Raw genomic sequence first — 17,976 nt, 5'->3', positions numbered from 1 at the left:
GTTGGGGGGACTATGATAATCCTGAGAAAATCAAGTATGTAAATAATGTATCTGTAATAAGTGGGGACAGAAACTGCAATTTAACCTGCACCAGTGTGGCAGGTGCTTATGTCCAACTGTGTCATTGTCCTCATGACTGTCCTGGGGGCAGGGGGGTGGGTGCTGGTACCCCCTGTTTATGGAAGATGGACTGGAGGCCTAGGGAGGGCGGGTGCTGAGCTGGCTGCAGGGGAACCCCTGCTCTCTCAGGCCTGCGGGCCCAGCGCCTGTGCTTCCTCCAAGTGGCATTTCCAGTTTGCCCAGTCCCGATGCTGGAATGCAGACCCCCTGGGAGTGTTCCTGGCTCGATGCTGTTGGCAGCTGCTGGTGCTGCCTCTCATGTCTCTGGGTTGCTGTCTGCCTCTTTGGGTCCTCCATGTGTCTCTCACACACCTGGCCACCAGCTCCACCCCAGCCTCTGCCCTCTGTGGACTCTGGTTCCTTCCCCTGCTCCATGAGGGTGATCCCTGGCGTCGGAGTCAGGGCTGGGACAATAGGCAGGTGGATGAGAGGCCTGTCCTGAGGCTCTGGGCTTGCCCATAGTGAGGGCAGACCGGAGTCCATGGGCCTCCCTTTCCTTGGGCGCCTGGCCCCTGCCAGGAGGGTGGTGCCAGGCCATGAGCTGGTGGGTAGATTCACAGGGTCTCAGCCAGCACCAGAGGGGGCTGCTCAGGGTATTGGCTGTATCCCTGCAGGGCACAGGTGGCCTAGGTCAGGACAGGGCAAGGTCACATCGTGGGTCAGTGGAATGCCCAGGCGGAGACCAGATGGCCCCTCTGCACCTACACCAGGCTGCCGCCTCTCCGTGTCTCTGTCTTTCTTGTTCTCTTTTCCCTGACTCCGTCTCACTCTCTCACTTTGTCTCTGTCTGTCTGCCTCTCCCTCTGCCCATCTCTGTGTGTCTCTCCCTCTCTGTTTCTCCAGGGTCTTCATCATCTGTCCTTTCTCCCTGCCTTGTTCAGAATCAGGGCCCTCACCGTGCCCTGCTCTGAGCACCTGTGGCACGTCTCACAGCAACTGCACCTGCCCATTCATCTTCCTGGCTGTGTCCTGCTCTCCTCCCCCATCTCCTCTCTCTGGAGCCCCTGTCTCACCTGCCCCAGTGCTCTAACAGGGGGCTCAGTCCCCTACCTGCCACTGACCTCCAGGACTCTTTCCAGCTGCCCAGCCCAAAGCCCTTGAGGCCTGACCTGGGCCCACCTCCTGTGAGTCCCCAGCATCTAGCAGGGGTCTGGTCTGCAGGAGCATCAGCGAGGGTGGTGGGAGTCAAGTTTGAGCAACAGACCCTCCTTCGTTTATTCATTGTGTAAGACAGTAGCTTCCCCGTGCCCAGCTTGGTGCTGAGTGACTTCTGCCTGTCATCTTTTCAGAACCATCTTGTAGATAAGCAACTGAGACTCAAAACTGATGGGTAAACTAGGTCACATGTGAATAAAAGTCAAGCGAGATTTCAAACCAGGAGAGACGACTCCAAAGACCAGATCCTGCTTTTTGCGCTGTCCTGGCCCAGGCCTGTGGTTTGGTCCTACCAGAGATCCATCGAGATGGGGTCATAGAACTGACGGATGAGGAGACTAAGGCTCCGGGGCAGGAAAGGGACCTGCCCAGACTAAGGGCAGCACTCCTGTTCATGTGGTGCTTGGCAGTGCTCGGCACACGCACAGGATCTTCTCAGTGACGCGAGTGATGGCCAAGGTCACGCAGCAGTAAGCCCTGAGCCAGGATTTGAACCCAAGTCCTCCTACCTCACTGCTCCAGAGCCTGGACAAGCCTCGACTGCTGAGTACAGCTTCTCTGCTCGCATCCTTCTTCCTGGGCTGGGCCCAAAACACAATCTAAACTCCTTGTAGAGCCCCCAGCACACCCTGCTGCCACCCACCTCTCAGCCTTTGCCCAGCCTGTTCCGTCTGTCAGGAACACTGTGCCCTTTCTTCCTGGGGAATTCAGATTTGAATTCAGAGGCCAGCTCAGGCATGATTCTTCCAGAGAGGGCTCAGGAGCTCAAACCTACTCTCTGCCACACCACTTAACCTCTCTGTGCCTCAGTTCCTCATTTCTGATATCTCACATTACGGGCTCATTGTGAGGGTTATATGCAGTGTCCATGCAGTGTGCTGAGCTCAAGGCCGGCTCATGGTGTGCACTCAGTCAGTGAAAGTGGTTGTTGATAGACACTTGAGAAAAAGCATACAGGATCACTTAAAGATGAATAAACAACTGTTTTGTGTTTGCTTCCAGCAGCGGCAGGTGAGGAGCTGCAGGTGAATCAGCCTGACAAGTCAGTGTCCGTTGCAGCTGGAGAGACGGCCACTCTGCGCTGCACACTGACCTCCCTGCACCCAGTGGGTCCCATCCAGTGGTTCAGGGGGACAGGGCCAGGCCGAGAGTTAATCTTCAGTTTCAAAGGAGGCCACTTCCCCCGAGTAACAAATGTTTCAGACAACACAGAGAGAAACACCATGGACTTTTCCATCCGCATCAGAAACATCACCCCAGCAGACACTGGTATCTACTACTGCGTGAAGTTCCGGAAAGGGAGTCCTGACATGGAGTTTAAGTCTGGTTCTGGCACCCAGCTCACCGTGAGTGGTGAGTATGGCATAGGCCTCCTAAGTCCCCTGGTGTGTGGCAACAGGTCAAAAATAATGCCCTCCACTCTGAGCAACAGCAAGAATCAGGCGTGGCAGTGGGTGTCTATACTCATGATCTGATTTCACCCCCTTCCACAGATCAGGGAACTTGAGGCCTGGAGAGGTCATGCGAGTTGATCAAGGCCCCACGGCTAGTAAATGGGTAGAAAAGTCTGGAACCCCTATCTGCCTGGCTCCACAGCTCTTGCCTTTTCCAATCCTGTCCAGCCCTTTGGATTCAGGGACGAGGGAACTGAAAGTCTGAGTGACCCGCCCAGTCACAAAGCCAGACCTCGCCCTGCCCTGCCTCCAGAGAGTGCCCCTCAATGTGGCCGAGTCTCCCTTTACTCAGCACTTACTGAGCACCTACTGTGTGCCAGGCTGTGCTCTGGGTGCTGGAGAAGGCACAGTGGACACAGGAGGCAAAGGATCTTCTCCCAGGAAGCTCACGTTCGCTTCCCTCCCTGGGAGGGAAATCCACGCAGGGCAGGGAGGGGAGGGGAGAATGTGTGGTTCTTCATTTCATCTTCAGAAACATCACACTGAGAGGAATTTCCTAAGAGGTACAGACTCACTGTTTACTCTGACAGCCCGGCTGTAGGAGATGCACAGAGGCTGGGTGTTTGCTGTGTGTCTGTCCAGAAAACCCTTATGTGATTCAGGAACCAACTCACACAGTCACTGAAGGCTCTGGGCAGAGCTGGGTGATCTCAGAATCCCTCAGCCAGGGAAGAAGCTCCCCATGTGGGTGACTTAGCCTTTCCCCATTGAGGCAGCAAAGATGCTCGTTTAGGGTCTTTTGCCAGAGGCCAGGGTCCTGAATCCTGAAATGTCAGTGCACTATGGGTATTTAGACCCATCCAACCCACCCCCAAGGTCCCGATGGGGAGCCGGACGTCAAGAGATGATGGGGTTCTTGCCCACAGTCACGTGGCCAGTGAGTGAGGGATCTTTCCAGAACCTGATCTGATTCCAGGCAGGCTCCTTCCTGCTGTGGTGTTGGACACTCTTTCCTTCAAAGAACATGGTGCATAGTAGGCATCCTTATACCTTATATCCTCCTTACACCAAACCGTTGAACTTCGAGCCAGACTTCTCCTTTCCATCAGTTTCCCAAAGTTCAGGATGCCCCTCATTCAGACCCTTAGGCCTGAGTTACTTGGGAGCTTCTCCCAAACTTCAGCCATATCATCCCCAGTCAAGCCTTCCATATCAGCACCCGGAGCCGCCCACTGTTTCAACAGCAGCATAACATCTGTCAAATAGAGATCACATCCTTCATTTTTTAGTCTTCTGTCCATGCATATAAGTTGTTCCCAACCTTGGGATATTAAAACAGCCCTGCAGGGGATAACCTTGTCCATGCACCACCTACTCACGTGGGAGATGCCACTGGAGGTGGCTTTGCTAGGTCAGGGTTGTGTATTTACTTGTGTGGATATTGACAAATTTCCCTTCTAGTCATGGTAGCAATCAAGTTCCACAACCCCAGACATAGGCAGGGGAGGTGGCTTTGTCCTGATTTTGCAGATCTTATTAAAGTTCCCAATGGTGCGTCCCTTGCCTAGATGAGCTGGTGAGTGGCTCCACCGCCACTCAGACCTGCTGCCTCCTAGTAGAGGGCTCACTCCGCTTCCCTGAGCCGCTGCCCTGATGATGCCCTGGATGAGAAAGGAGGGAGGCAGAGGGGACAGGCAGCAGCAGTGGGCCAGATCTGTGTCTCCATCATGACGTTCACTCTTATAACCAGTGCTGTGAGGGAGGGGTCATGTGTAGCTCTTTAACAGAGGAGGACACTGAGGCTCAGAGAGGGGACCTGACCTGAGCAGGCAGGGGAGCCAAGGTTGAACCCCCAGCAGCCTGACTCACAGCCCTGCTCTGTAGCACCCCGCTGTGCTTGTCACAGTGTGGAGAAAGCTCCAACCCTCTCCTCAAAATCTCGCATTGCTCTGTTCTTCAGCTATACACATTTTTTTAAAAAGGCCTGTGTGGGAAGCAGGGTTAGCTTTCCAACCCCAGGTCGGACAGATCCTGCAGGTGTCTCATGATGGGCTAAGCCTGTTACTAAAACACCGGGCTCAGCATACGTCACAGCACTCAGGAGTCTCCCCCAGTGTGGTGATGTTGCTCCTTCACCGAGAAGCCTGCGGGAGAAGCTCTGGGAAGGGCAGTGTGGACGAGCAGAGAGGGGCCCGCACTCCCAGCAACACTGTGCAGCCCGTTCCTGACTCTGCAGACTGAGGACGAGGAGGAGGCAGTTCCTAGGGGTGCGGGGGCCCTGCGAGAGCAAGAGTTCATGATCTAGACCAGTTGTCGGGAGCCTGTGTCCTCCCTTTATTGCTGCAGGGTCACCAGCCTGGGCACTCTGAAGGGACTCCTCCCTGTAAATGCTTGAAGTCAGGAATCCCAGAGGGAGAGGGAGGGTCAGCATGGGGGCTCAGGGAGGTGGGCACTTGCCCTGTGATGGACATGAAACCTTGGGGTTCACAGGAGATTCCCCCTGGGATGCAGTAGGGGGAGGAGACAGTCCCTTCATTTCTCTCAGCCTCAGTTTCCTCAACTGTATAATGAGGATGATCATGGATTCCTGTTAGGAGAGTTGAAAGGATCTGAGGCGCTCTGTGTAAATCAGCCAGCGCAGAGCATCACCCCCAAATAGAGGCATGACGTCAAGGCTGGGACCCAGTGCCCTCTGCTGGGCCTCAGGGTCCTCACCTGTAGAAGGTGGATGATCACACAGCCTCTGCAGGATGCGATGAGGGATACAGGAGCCTGGTGATTTTTCCCCGACCAAGAAAGCTCCCCCATGCTGCTGGGGCTGCGAGAACAGCTTCTGGGCTGTGGGTGCCTCAGAATAGCAGGTGCCCCTGACAGCTCTTCGGAGCCCAAGAACACAAGCCCGAGTGGAGTGTCAGGACGCCTCCCAGATGCTCCTGGGGCTGAGAGCAGCTTCCTGCCCTCTCCACCCCAAGGACGGGCAGCCCAGATGCCCCGTTCAGATCCGAGCTTCATCGCTGGGGAAACCTTCCCATCTCTAAACACACGTGTCTCACAGGCTGGGATCCCTGCAAACACTCCTGCTCAGCCCCCAGCCCTCCCTGCCTCCACCCACCAAGACGGCCCTGAGGAAATCGGTCCTCCATCCTTTCAGAAGCTCAGTTTTCTGTAAAGAGCTGATCTGCAGCAAACGCCTGCGATCGCCTGTGTGTTTTGGAAGCCAATTCACCAAACTTATTTCCTGAGGGGATTATTGAAAAAAGAGGGAGAGAATCATATATCTGGGGTTTCAACTGAGTTTTTCATGGCAGCTGCATGAGCTGGATGCAAGACTTTTCTTGGTGTTTCTGCAAAGCTTTCGTTTTACCTAAAACCAGTGGGTAGTTTCAGAACTAGGAATGACCACATTGTGTGATAACAATCACAGGTGTTATTTATTAAGCACCTACTATATACCAGGCTCTGGGTTTTAGACACACCCTCACCCATCTCCAGGGTGGTGTTTTGATCCACTTTGTACAGAAACAGACCCTGAGGCTCAGGATGAAAAACAGAGATGCTAAAATGAATCAGCCATGTGTGTGGTGAGATGCTGTCTGCCCTTTACCTGCTGTGCGCCCTCGGCCAGCCCTGTTCCTCTCTGAGCGTCATCCCATAAATGGGACCACACTCTGGCCTCCCTCACAGGGCTGGCGGGTGGATTAAGGAGCTGAGGGGCCCAGAGGGATCAGGCAGGGTCAGCCTCCCAAGACACTCTCCACAAATAGTGACGGATCACAGCATCTCATCTGTCTTGGGGCATCGGGGCTGCTGGTGTTTTTATGATTTGACTTATTCAAGTGACAGCTCCTTAATATGTCCTCAAAACGTTTAGCAGGTTTTAGGGAGCAAGTTTATTATTCACAAAGGCAAATATTTGTGACTCTTGCAGAAGGTGTTGGGTAATAATTGACAATTTGGAGACACCCTATAGGACCCGTCTACAGGGAGAGACTGCCCTCACTTTTGACTCACTGAATTGTGTGTGTTTCAGGACACTGCTCCATAGGCCTGTGTCTGTGTCTCTTCTGACTTAACAACAATTAAGAGATTAACCACCTTTGGCTTTCTCAGCTTCAGTGGTCTTTGTTTTCAACCCAAAACTGACACGAAAGAAGAATCCAGATTCAGAAAAACATCCTTTTACCCCTACTCTTTCAAATGTGGGCATTGGCACAGTTAGACCCTGCTGGATAGTTTGTAGAAAGAAAGAAAACTATGGAGTAAATTCATAAATACTTGAAGGGAGAGCTCTGGATATGAATTAAGTCTGGGTTAAAGATGGATCTGTGTTTATTTTTGTGAAGCATCTTCTGTTTTGCTCAAAGCAAAAATGCTTCCACTGCCTGATTTAACCCTCACTGCAACCCGGGAAGGAGAAATGCCTGCCGGCCGCCCATCTCACAGAGGAGGAGCTGGGATGTGCCCCGGCCACACTTCTGATCCGCCGGCCAGCCTGGTTCCAGCTTTCATGGTGGTCCCGCTGTGCCACTGTTTCCCTGCATTTACTCCTGTAAATGCTTTCTCTGAAGTGAGTGAGGTTTCCAGAGGAGGTCAGCCAGGAACAGTCAACACAGAGTGAGACCCATCATTAACTTTGTTCCTGCGCCCAGATTGGTGGGAAATCAGCTGACAGAGCAAGGAAGCTGGACCTTGAACTCAGGCCTGGAATTCCATGTCCCTGCCCCTTACTCAGAGTCCACCTCTGGATCCTGTTGTCCTCCTCTGTAAGATGAGGCTGACCCGCCCTCCCAGCACTAGTAGAAGGAGTGAAAAGTAATACATGTGAAGCTTCTTAACAGTGTCACACACTTATGATCAGTGATGTAGTCACAGTCATGTTTATTGTTTACAAATGCTCCTTTTGTAGCCAAGCCCTCTCCCCCCGTGGTATCGGGCCCCACGGCGAGGGCCTTGCCCGAGCAGACAGTGAACTTCACCTGCAAGTCCCACGGCTTCTCCCCCAGAAACATCACCCTGAAATGGTTCAAAAATGGGAATGAGCTCTCAGCCTCCCAGACCAACGTGGACCCAGAGGAAAACAACGTGTCCTACAACATCTCCAGCACAGCCCAGGTGGTGCTGGCTCCGGGGGATGTTCGCTCCCAGGTCATCTGCGAGGTGGCCCACATCACCCTGCAGGGGGCCCCTCCTCTTCGTGGGACGGCCAACTTGTCTGAGACCATCCGAGGTAGATGCCCTTCCCCCCAGCCCAAGCCCGCACCTGCACCCAAGCGCCCAAGTCAGCTCCTCCCCCCGCTGTTTGCTCCAGGCCTGAATTGCCTGGAACCCAATTCCTGACAGTCCTTCCCAATCACCAGGCTCCTGGATGTGCTGGTCACTCACTCCTGTTTTAGTGGCAGCTGCCAAGTGAACATCTGCCCTGTGCCAAGCTCTTTGCTAGGTAGTGTCATCTACTTACCAATAGCTGCTCCAATCACTGAGCACCTACTCTAAGCCCAGCCCCTGTATGCTTGGTGATTTTATTTACTTTGCTACAGTTATTATGCTCCTACTGTATGCCAAGGGCTGTGCTTGTTGATTTTACTTATTATGACCCTAATAGAAGCTACCAGTACCTGAGCACCTACTGTGCGCCCAGCACTGTGGTTTGTGATTCATTCATATGCAAATAGTAGCCTCAGTGTTTGAGCGCCTGCTGCATGCCTGGCACTGTCCCGTGTGGTTCCCATGTGTAGTGGCAGGTCAGATATGGAGCCCTCGTCTGTGATCTGTCTGTTCCATAAGGTCAGAGCTTCTGCCCTGTGCTGTTTCAGTTCCGCCCACCTTGGAGGTTTCCCAACACCCCATGGCAGAGAACCAAGAGAATATCACCTGCCAGGCGAACAAGTTCTACCCCCAGCAACTAAAGCTGACCTGGTTGGAGAACGGAAATGTGACTCGAACAGAAACAGCCTCAACCCTCATAGAGAACAAGGATGGGACGTTTAGCTGGACAAGCTGGCTCCTGGTGAACTCATCCGCCCGCAGGGAGGATGTGGTGCTCACCTGCCAGGTGGAGCATGACGGACAGCCGGCGATCAGCGAACAGCATACGCTGAAGGCCTCTGCCCACCAGAAGGAGCAGGACACAAGTGGAACCACTGGTGAGGCCTCCACTCCAACGGATGTGGCTCCTTTTAAACTTTATCTTTTTTTAAATCTTAAAAGTAGCAATTAATGCTTATTATAGAATAATCTAGAAGTCTCTAAATATAAAGTAGAACTTACAAGTGAGCTCTCCTGCCCCAAATCCCACTCTCCAAGAGTCACCACTGGTAAGATTTTGATGCATATCTTTACAGATCTTTTGACATAAATGCACATTAAACAAAAAGAAGGGAGGGAGGGAGCTTATCCTGTTCACAGCATCCTGCCTCCTGCTTTCTTTACCTGACAATGATGACGTCACCATCCATGTCAGCCACCCCCCTCCTCCTTGCTCTTTCTAACCCTTGCCTAGTCCCCCTGGCTGCCATTGCAAGCTTGCCACCCTGGGAATGGGGGCAGGGGGCCTCAGGATGTTTGTGGCTTATCTCACTGTAATCTCTGCTGCAGTAAATGTCTGTGTGCATCTTCTGTTCCATGTACAGCTCTTTCTGTGGGACAGTTTCCCAAAGAGCACGTCTAGGCCAAGAGCATGCCCAGTGGGACAGTGATACCACTGCAACTCTCCTGGGAGAGTAAAGGGTGCAGGGTGCCATTTTCTCAGCCCCCTTCCAACATGTTGTTGATGGATCTCTCTTCTTTCTTCAAAATGGCAGTAACTAGTTGGCATTTAAGTGCCACTGTGGAATGTTCCATCACCTGTCATTAGCGTGGCTGTGCCTTTCACATAGCAGACTCTTGGAATGGATTAGAATGGAGACCATTTTTTTCCTTCATGCATTCTTCAAGGGAATGAAGAGCTCTAAAGAAGGCATAGGGCCCTGTCAGGATGTCCCTTTGATGTCACCGGTTCCTGGTTTTCATAGGATTAGTACTGCCCTGGGAGAGAGGATGTGAGGGTTTCTACTCAGGTTCGGTCACAGACTTGCTGGGTGACCTTGGACAAGTCATTGCCTCTCTCTGGGCCTCTGTGCTTGCTCTTGGCAGTGTTGAAAGATGAGCTTCGTGACTCCTCAGCTTTGAGTCTCAGCTGCTGGGGACCATGGCTGTCTCGCTCAGCATGGTGGCTTCAGGACCTGGCACAGCCTGGCACATAGTAGACACTCAAGAAGTACTTTTGAAAGGATAAAAGAGTGAGTTAGCTGTTTGATTGGTTAGTTAGCTCTCCAATGAGGTAGAGATGATTTGGGTCTCAATAACACCAGAAGAAGCCAGCGTGTGGAGATTTAAATGACTTGCTCAAGGTCACACAACTAGGGGCATTCATTTGAACCCATGTTTTTGTGGCTCAGAGCCCTGCTCCTGACTACCTAGCATGCTCTAGTGTAGGATCCCCTGCCTGTGCCGTGGGGCCAGCCAAGTCCCTGTCGCCATTTCAAGTGTGTAATTTCAGAGCTCGTATGCTGGCGCCGAAGCAGCCCAGGTCCCAGGCTGAGATCAGTGGACAGCCCCTGAGAGCTTGCAGAGTCCCATAGCCCAGCTAGATGTCTGCCCTTCCTCACTGTGCCTTCCCCCCAGCTGCTGTGGGACACCCCGATGGCAAGTCAGTTTCAGATGGACCTGTGCTGCCTTGGTGGCTGTTCTGTGGTCCACGCAGATGATGGGGAACATGTTTCCATTCCTTGGGAGTGAGGTTTCTGCCCACATCCTGCAGCTGGGCTTCCTCCAGGGCTGGCAGCCACAAGTATTTTCCCTCCTGGCACCTCAGCGTGGTTTTTCACTGCCCGTGGGTGAGCCGCGTGGGGAAGTGTGTGCAGACGCGTGAACGTGCCTGTGTGGCTTGAAATATCTGAGAAGGCCCAGCCAGATGTTCTCGGTTGATGACGCCTGCCTGGTGGTGAAAAGGGGCGGTGGGTTTAATTTTCGCGTTTTTCGTTTGTGTCCATGAAGCCTCTGTTCCCTCTGATCCCCAGACAAGCCTTCCAGCTGGAACGGAATCTTTATTGCAGTGGGCGTGGTGTGTGCCTTGCTGGTGGCCCTGCTGATCGCCGCCCTCTACCTCCTCCGAATCAGACAGAAGAAAGGTGAGTGGATGCCTCTCTTCACCTGCAAGAGTTTGCCCCTGGGCTGTCCTTCCAGAGGGAAAGGCAATGAGAGTGCTTTGGGCTACATGTAGCTTAAGCTGTGAAGACGTCCAGTCCCTTCCGGTTACAGGAAGTCCAGAGGGAGCAGTGCCATGGCTGGTGCAGCACCTGCACCAGGCTGGCCTCTGGGTGGGGCCCTCCTGCGGCCTTCCCCTCGTGGGTGCAAGACGCCCATCCCTGCTCCTGGCCTCATATCCTCAGGGGACCACTACCGAGGTGGGAAGCAGGGAGCTGCCAAGGGGGCAAGAGGGTCTCGGGGGGTGGTAATATTTCCCAGGAGCCCCCCCAGCAGACATCTCTTCACCTTCCCTGTCCAGGTTATGTGACCAGCCCTGGGCAGGAGGCCCAAAGGGAGGGGGATAGTACCACCAAGGCTGTGGGGAGGACTAAATGGGAGACGACAAGTAAAATGTGAGGGAAGTGCGTGGCACGCAGCAAGTGCCCAATAAATGTTGGCTCCTGTCGTCAGTGTTGCGTGTGAGCCCAGAACCACGAGCCACCTCTCTGGACAGCTCTCCTCACAGTGGCAAGGTGTGTGGCCTTGGACTCCACAGCTGGAGGGTACAAGTCCAGATCCAAGACGTGGTCCCCTGGCTCGTGTGCCTTTGTGTGTGTGTGTGTGTGTGTGTGGTGGGGATTGGTGCTGTAGCAAGGCCTCTGACTTTGGAATCAGACAAACCAGGGTTCCAGACCCTTGTGATATACTCTAAACAGTCAGTGTGGCCTCCCCGAGCCTCGGTTTCCTCATCTGTAAAATGGGAATGTATAGTGATACCTACCTGGGAGGAGAGTTATGAGACACAGATAAGCTCCTGTGAAATAACAGCTCTGACATGTCCTCAGGCCTCAAATCATGCTGTTCTCTTTCCCACCCTTGGAGGAGACAGTTTTAAGCCAGTGTTTCTGAAACATTTTTTACTACATGTGATAGAAGTGCATACATTTCATGTCTCAACTCAACACACACACACTCCTATAGATGAAATTGGAACTCTATTTTCCTTTTTGTCTTACTCTGTACTAAATTCTCTTAAAAGTGCTGGTTGTGACCCGCTGTGTGCCACAGCCTGTGAAGTGCACCTTGCCGTCCTGAGCTGCCTTTCTGTGCCCAGGCCACAGGCTGAGCTCGGATGGGCACGTTGTGTATCGGTCACACATCCCTTCTGCACCCCCTCACCTCTGCCCCCCAAGTTTCCCTCTGACGTGGGCTGGCTAGAAGGACTCAGCTCTAAGTACCAGCCGAGCCTCAAGCTCCCCATCCTGGAGAGCTGAGTCAGGCCCACCTTTCTGGAATCTGGAAAGAGGTTCCACCAGGAGATCCATGCAGGGGTTCTAAAGTTCCTGGAAAGCCCCACACAGGAAGGACTCCTCCTTGGGTGGGGAAGCGGGGCGACTCGCCCACCAAGGGTGACAGGCCAGCCCATCAGATGGCCTTCACGGCAGCCACGCTTAGTAAAATCCTAGCCCCACTTTGAGGCCCATCCCTGGGCACCATGCCAGGCTCCCAGCACACATGAGCTCATTCCTGTGGGCTTAGGCATCAGTGACCGGGTGTCCAGAGGAGGAATGGGCGTTTGGAGAGCTGCAGACCCTGGTGGGTCTGTTTGTGTGCAGAGCCCAGCTCTCAAGCATAGTCTCCAGTGACAGTGACAACTAGCACTCACTCAGCTCTTCTGATGTGCCAGGCACTGTTCTCATCACAGACCCCAGCAGTGGTTTTACTAAACCCATTTTACAGATGAGGAAACTGTGGCATGGGAACGCTATAAAACTTACTTGAGGCCTCACAACTGGTAAGTGATGGGGCCAGGATTCACCTGGGCAGCGGGTCTGCAGGGACCACATTTGAGACCCTGCACATCCTCCCCACTAATGAGACACCCCTTCATTGGTCCCTGAAGGGGTCTGCCCATCCCCTACCTCAGTACTCACAGTGAAATGTCCTGATTTCAACTCCACCACTTACCAGCCGTGGGACCCTAAGGAGTCACCCAGTCTCTTTGGTGTAAATGGGGTGATCAGTGTCCCATCAGTGGACTCCCTGAGACGACTCGTGTCCCAGCGCTTTGCAACCCATCATCCTCCCTCCACCCATCCTTCCTCCATCCAGACATTAGATGCTAAGCTGCAGCCTTCCTAGCTGGTGCCTGCTCACCTAAACATGCAACACCTCCCGGGCACCAAGCGTGAACCTGGCCGTGAGAATTCTTGCCTCGCGGCAGCCTCCAGCCTGTTAAAATGCCGTGCGGAGCACATTTGAGTGTGCGTGTTGCTTTTTAATTACACTTTTACAGTGAAATGGGAGTCAGATGCTGGCTGAACCCTGGGGACTGCTCTGTGGGATGCCCTGTATCACAGATTTAGAATCTCTGAACCAGATGGACCCTTTTTGCCTCAAGATCCTTTTTCAGAAAGTGGTGACATTTAAAATAAATGGATGTCCAGCCCAACCCTGTGAGTTAAAGCACTGAAATCTAAGCTCAGAGAGGGAAAATGACCCACCCAGGGTAACACAGCAAGTGAGTTGGTGGCAGAAGTGGGATTCACACCTGCTCCCCCAACTCCCAGCCCTGCTAGAAGCTGTTCTTCGGCAGTGAAAGGCCTTGATTGGGACCCAGGTTTGTCGCAGGGTCTTGGGGAAGGTGTGTGGTGAAGGGAGGTGAGGCCCAGACAGAGTACGGCATTTGGCCCCTCCCAGCCTGGAGGCTGCTTTTGGATCTGACCTTTGGCAACTCCCAGAGGTAGGAAAGCAGGAAGACTCAGCTCCCTGGTCTTTCTGGATGGAAGATAATAGACACCCCACTGGGCTGGGTGTGGGAGTTTCCTGTGGTTTGAAGGAAATGATTTCAGCAATTCCTCCCAACCTCCCAACGTCCCTGGAGGTGACCTTTGCCAAAAAAAAAAAAAAATGTTACATAAGAAAAGTGTATTTCTAGGTTAAATAACCAGCTTTTGTTTCTTTTCTCTTTCAGCCAAGGGCTCCACTTCTTCTACAAGGTAAGTGCATGCTGGGTAGGATGCTTTGGCAGTTGTGGTTTGGTTGACTGACCGCCCCCAACACCGCAGAGCACAGCCACACCCACTGACCCTCACTCCCATGCCATCAACCTTTCTACTTCTTTCCTTTGTAAGCTCCTCGCACCAGGTCTGTTTTTAATTTTTGTCTCAAATGAGGGGATGTCAGCACGCGGAGGCACTGACTTCTTGCGTGCTGTCCACAGACAGCGAGACCCTTATCAAATCCCATTTGGGCTGTGGCAGAAGCCTCCACACATCCTGCACGCGCCACCCCCAGATCCAAGTTGTGTACTTTGCTCTTTCCTTCATTCAGTAAATATTTACTGACTACCTTGGCGCGGGTGGCCCTGGGAATGCCGGGGTGAGGAGGACAGAAAGCTTGTGTGCCCTCCTGAAGCCCGTGGCCTGGTCCCAGGCTCAGGCGATGACGTTACATCACAGACAGTACATTAGTTTGTTGATTCATGTCTTCAGTGATTTTTGCTAACTCCCTACTGTGCGTCCGCTCAGTGCTGGGTGCTGGGGGTGCAGCAGTGAGCAAGAGTCATGGGGCTCAGATGCTGATGAGAGAACCAGACAGTAGGTGTGGAGGCGAAATGATATGTCATGTCACATCAGGTGGTGACAAACACAGCAAGGGGATGGAGATTAACGGTGGGGGCTATCTTAGGCCGCCGGCAAGGGGGCCTCTTCTAAAGAGGAGATGTGAGCAGCGAGCTACGAAGGGGTGGTGCCTGCTGGGCGACAGGGCAGGTGTGGCAAAGGCCGGAGGTGGGATATGCCGGGAGGACCGGAGGAGGCCTCTACGGTTGGAGCAGAAGGGACGAGGGGAAGGGCAGGAGATGAGGTCAGGGGGATGCAGGTCCACAGTCTCTTAGCTGAAGCCCTTGCAGCCAGACGTGTTACTAATCCAGACTTTCTCAGCCTTCAGGAAGGCCCCTGCTGTCACCCCCAGAGTAGACGCAGCTCCCCATAATCTGCCACGTGATGTGCCTGCACGGAAACACGCAAACATCCGTACTAAGGACAATAACAAAAGCCATAAATAGCTTCACGTTCGTTCAGGCCAGGTTTTGCCACCACGCAGGTTTTGCAGCTCTTTTGGTTTTTTAGGGCTTTGTGGATTTCAGAATTGCAGGGCAGGAACTGAGGATTTGGAGTGGAGGCCAGTGGTCCAGGACATGTGGCCATTAGGACTCAGGTTTTACTCCCAGTGGGTTGAGGAGCCATCGGAGAGAGATGATCTGACTGTTGTTTTAAGAGTATCGCCCTGGCCACCGTGTGTTGAGCAGTCCCCAGGAGGTGAGGGTGGAGGCAGAAAGGCTGGGGCGGAGGCTGCTGCAAGGATCCAAACAGATGATGGTGGCCTGGACCAGGGTGGTGGGATGGACTGAGAAATGTCAGATTCTGGATATATTTTAGAGGGAGAGCCAAGAGGACTTGCTGGTGATAGACGTAGAGTCAAGGACAGTCCCACGGTTGGGGGCAATGGAAGTGCTGTGTGTGTACAGCAAGTCTGCTCATTTCCAAGGGCAAGACTCGGCTCCCATCCTGTGCCTTAAAACCTTCACTGGCTCCCCATGGCCCTCAGGATAGCCCAGATGCCTTGCTGGGGCCCTCGAGCCCCTCGTGGTCCGGCCCCACTGACTTGGACAGTTCCACTGCCCGCCACCCCCCAGTCCTCGCAGTCTGCGGCTCAGTCACGCTGCACTCCTTCGCGTCCTCCCACACGCTGCATCCTCGTCTTCCTCCTAGGCCTTGTGCACCGGCCTCTCTCCATGAGGTGTGCCCTCCACCCCTGCTCGTGTACCACCCAGGGTCTCCACCTCTCCAAGGGACAGCAGTCACAGTGGGCTCTGTGCACGGCGCCCCCTGGAGTTGTGTGACATGGACGCTAGAGTGGGCACCTCTCCTTTCAGCTGTGTGCCTCCTGCTCTTCCTTCTGGGCTCAGAGAGGATATCAGCACCCCCAGGGACAGGGGCCCCTCCTGTGAGCTCGACTGATGCCCCTGCATTGACACCCTGGTGTGTTCAAGGTGTCTCTGCACTTGTCCCTATATTATAACCCACCCCTCTTGAGGGCAGGGACCATTTCCCTCATGTTCACTGCTGAAAGCCACTAAACTTGGCACCATGCCTAGAATGGAATAGGTGCTCATTAAAGGTTTGTTGAATGAATGAATGAGTGCCATCCCAGACCACTGCAGCATCCCCAGTCTCTTCCTGCTCCCAACTCCTAAAGCTCTCCCTCTCGGTGGCTTCACGGCCCCAAATATGGAAGGATCTCTCTTTTTTGTTTTATTTTTATTGTTGTCATTATTTGTTACTTGTCTTATCTCCCCAGTTAGACACTAAATTTCTGGAAGAAAAGGGCAGTGTCAATAATAATGACAACAGCGTCAGCAGCTAACGTTTATCAAGTGTGCGTGGTCTTCCAGGCCTGGATCTGTGCTTTTACCTAGATTAGTCCATTGGTGATTTTAATTATCGCAAAAACCCTGTGATTTACGATTATCCCAATTTAATTGCACGGTGGGTCTCACACTTGAGTGTGGAGCAGAGTCCCCTGGAGGGCTTGTTAAAACACAGATTTCTGGGCCCTGCCCCCTGAGTTTCGGATACAGAACTTGTATTTCTAACAAGTTCTCAGGGTGGTGCTGATGCGGCTGTTCCCAAGCTGGACTTTGAGAACCCCTGTTCTAGAAGGTTATTACTATCCCTATGCGTGGTTGAGGAAACTGAGGCTCAGAGAAGTGGTGTCACATCCCCGAGGTCCCACAGCCAGTAAGTGTTGGGCCTATGCCTCCAGCCCCGATTTCTCTGACCCTGAAGCCAAGGCTCTTCCCCACTCTCTGATGCCTCCTGCTGCCTATTTCTTCTTCCCCAGAAAAGCCAACCATTTTCTGCCTGTTTTTAATTTTTCCAGCAGGAGCCTACCAGGGGAGCCGCGAGATCACTTGCTCCCTTTCATCTCTCTAAACCAAAGCAATAGCTTGTGAGCGGTAATGGTGGTTTCCTACACAGCGGCCGGCTTCAGCTCGGCTGGCTGGGATCACAGGCTTGCTTTCCAGAGGATGTTGGCGTAGGTCGCAGCCGAGCCCCTCAGGGAGGGCGCAAGGGGATGCTGCCGCTTTGAGCTCAAAGGGCCCTTCAGGTTGCAGGGCTGGTGCAGGGACTGGTTCCTTCTAACTCCCTGGGTTGGGAATGCACAAGCAGAACACTGTCTATAATCTTTCCTGCCTCAGACAAGAGAAAAATATGTCTCCGCTCCCTTAATTGGGCACTGGGGTTCATTCGGTTGCTATTTGCTCACTTGTCAGACATTCCCTGCCTTTATACTTGGAATATTTAGAGTTTCCCCGATTCTTTCATTTATTCATCTGGATTGAGCCCAGCTCAGTGCCAGGCCTTAAGCTGGGGGATTGCAAAGGGAAGAGAAAAAGACACAGGCCCTGGTCTCATGGCGCTTTTGATCTGATGGGAGAAATGTTCATTCATTCGTTCGTTCATTCCACAAGATTTGTGGTGTGCTAACATGGCACCAGCCCGTTGCTAGGTGTCGGCTCTGGTGGTGAATGAGAAGAACCAAGTCCCTGGCCTGCCTCCCCATGAGCTCATGGTCCATTGGTGGGGCAGGTTAGCAAACAAACGGGGAGGTTAATACACGATGTGATGCAGATGCTGACTAAATAAAATAAAGCCGGGCATGGAGCAGAGCTGGGGGGTGGGTGCAGTGGGCCATCAGCGAAGGCTGGTCTGAGGAGGGGTCATTTAGAAGATAGCTGAAGGACGAGAGGGCTCCAGCCGTGGGAATATCTGGCGGAGGGAATGGCCAGTGCCAAGACCCTGAGGCAGGAGCAGCTGGATGTGTTCGTGGAACGTGGAGGAGGCCAGGACAGGGAGTGGAGTGAGCAAGGGAGAGCGAGGTGGAAGACGCGAGCGTCCGAGGGGCCGATCGTGCCGACCCCGCCGGTTAGGACACGGAGATAGAGTTCACTGTGCGAGGAGGGGCTGAGAGTTTTGAGCAGAAAAATGGTGTGACATCAGTTACGCCTTTTACA

At 53.3% G+C, this 17,976-nt stretch overlaps 1 protein-coding gene across 5 annotated transcripts in view; it reads left to right on the top strand.

Moving 5' to 3' along the window:
- Positions 1-17,976, top strand: part of SIRPA (signal regulatory protein alpha) — a 42,381-nt gene that overhangs the window by 17,267 nt on the left and 7,138 nt on the right. For all 5 annotated transcript variants that reach the window (XM_070588973.1, XM_070588974.1, XM_070588972.1 and 2 more), the window contains exons 3-7: positions 2,278-2,628; positions 7,576-7,896; positions 8,483-8,812; positions 10,727-10,837; positions 13,870-13,894. In XM_070588973.1, the coding sequence (XP_070445074.1) occupies positions 2,278-2,628; positions 7,576-7,896; positions 8,483-8,812; positions 10,727-10,837; positions 13,870-13,894 (1,138 nt within the window). The remainder of the gene's footprint in view (positions 1-2,277; positions 2,629-7,575; positions 7,897-8,482; positions 8,813-10,726; positions 10,838-13,869; positions 13,895-17,976) is intronic.

This window comes from Equus przewalskii, chromosome 21 (genome assembly GCF_037783145.1).
Source record: "Equus przewalskii isolate Varuska chromosome 21, EquPr2, whole genome shotgun sequence".
Taxonomy (NCBI): Eukaryota; Metazoa; Chordata; class Mammalia; order Perissodactyla; family Equidae; genus Equus; species Equus przewalskii.
Note: the sequence above shows the minus strand (reverse complement) of the source record. Positions and strands in the feature narration are given on the sequence as shown.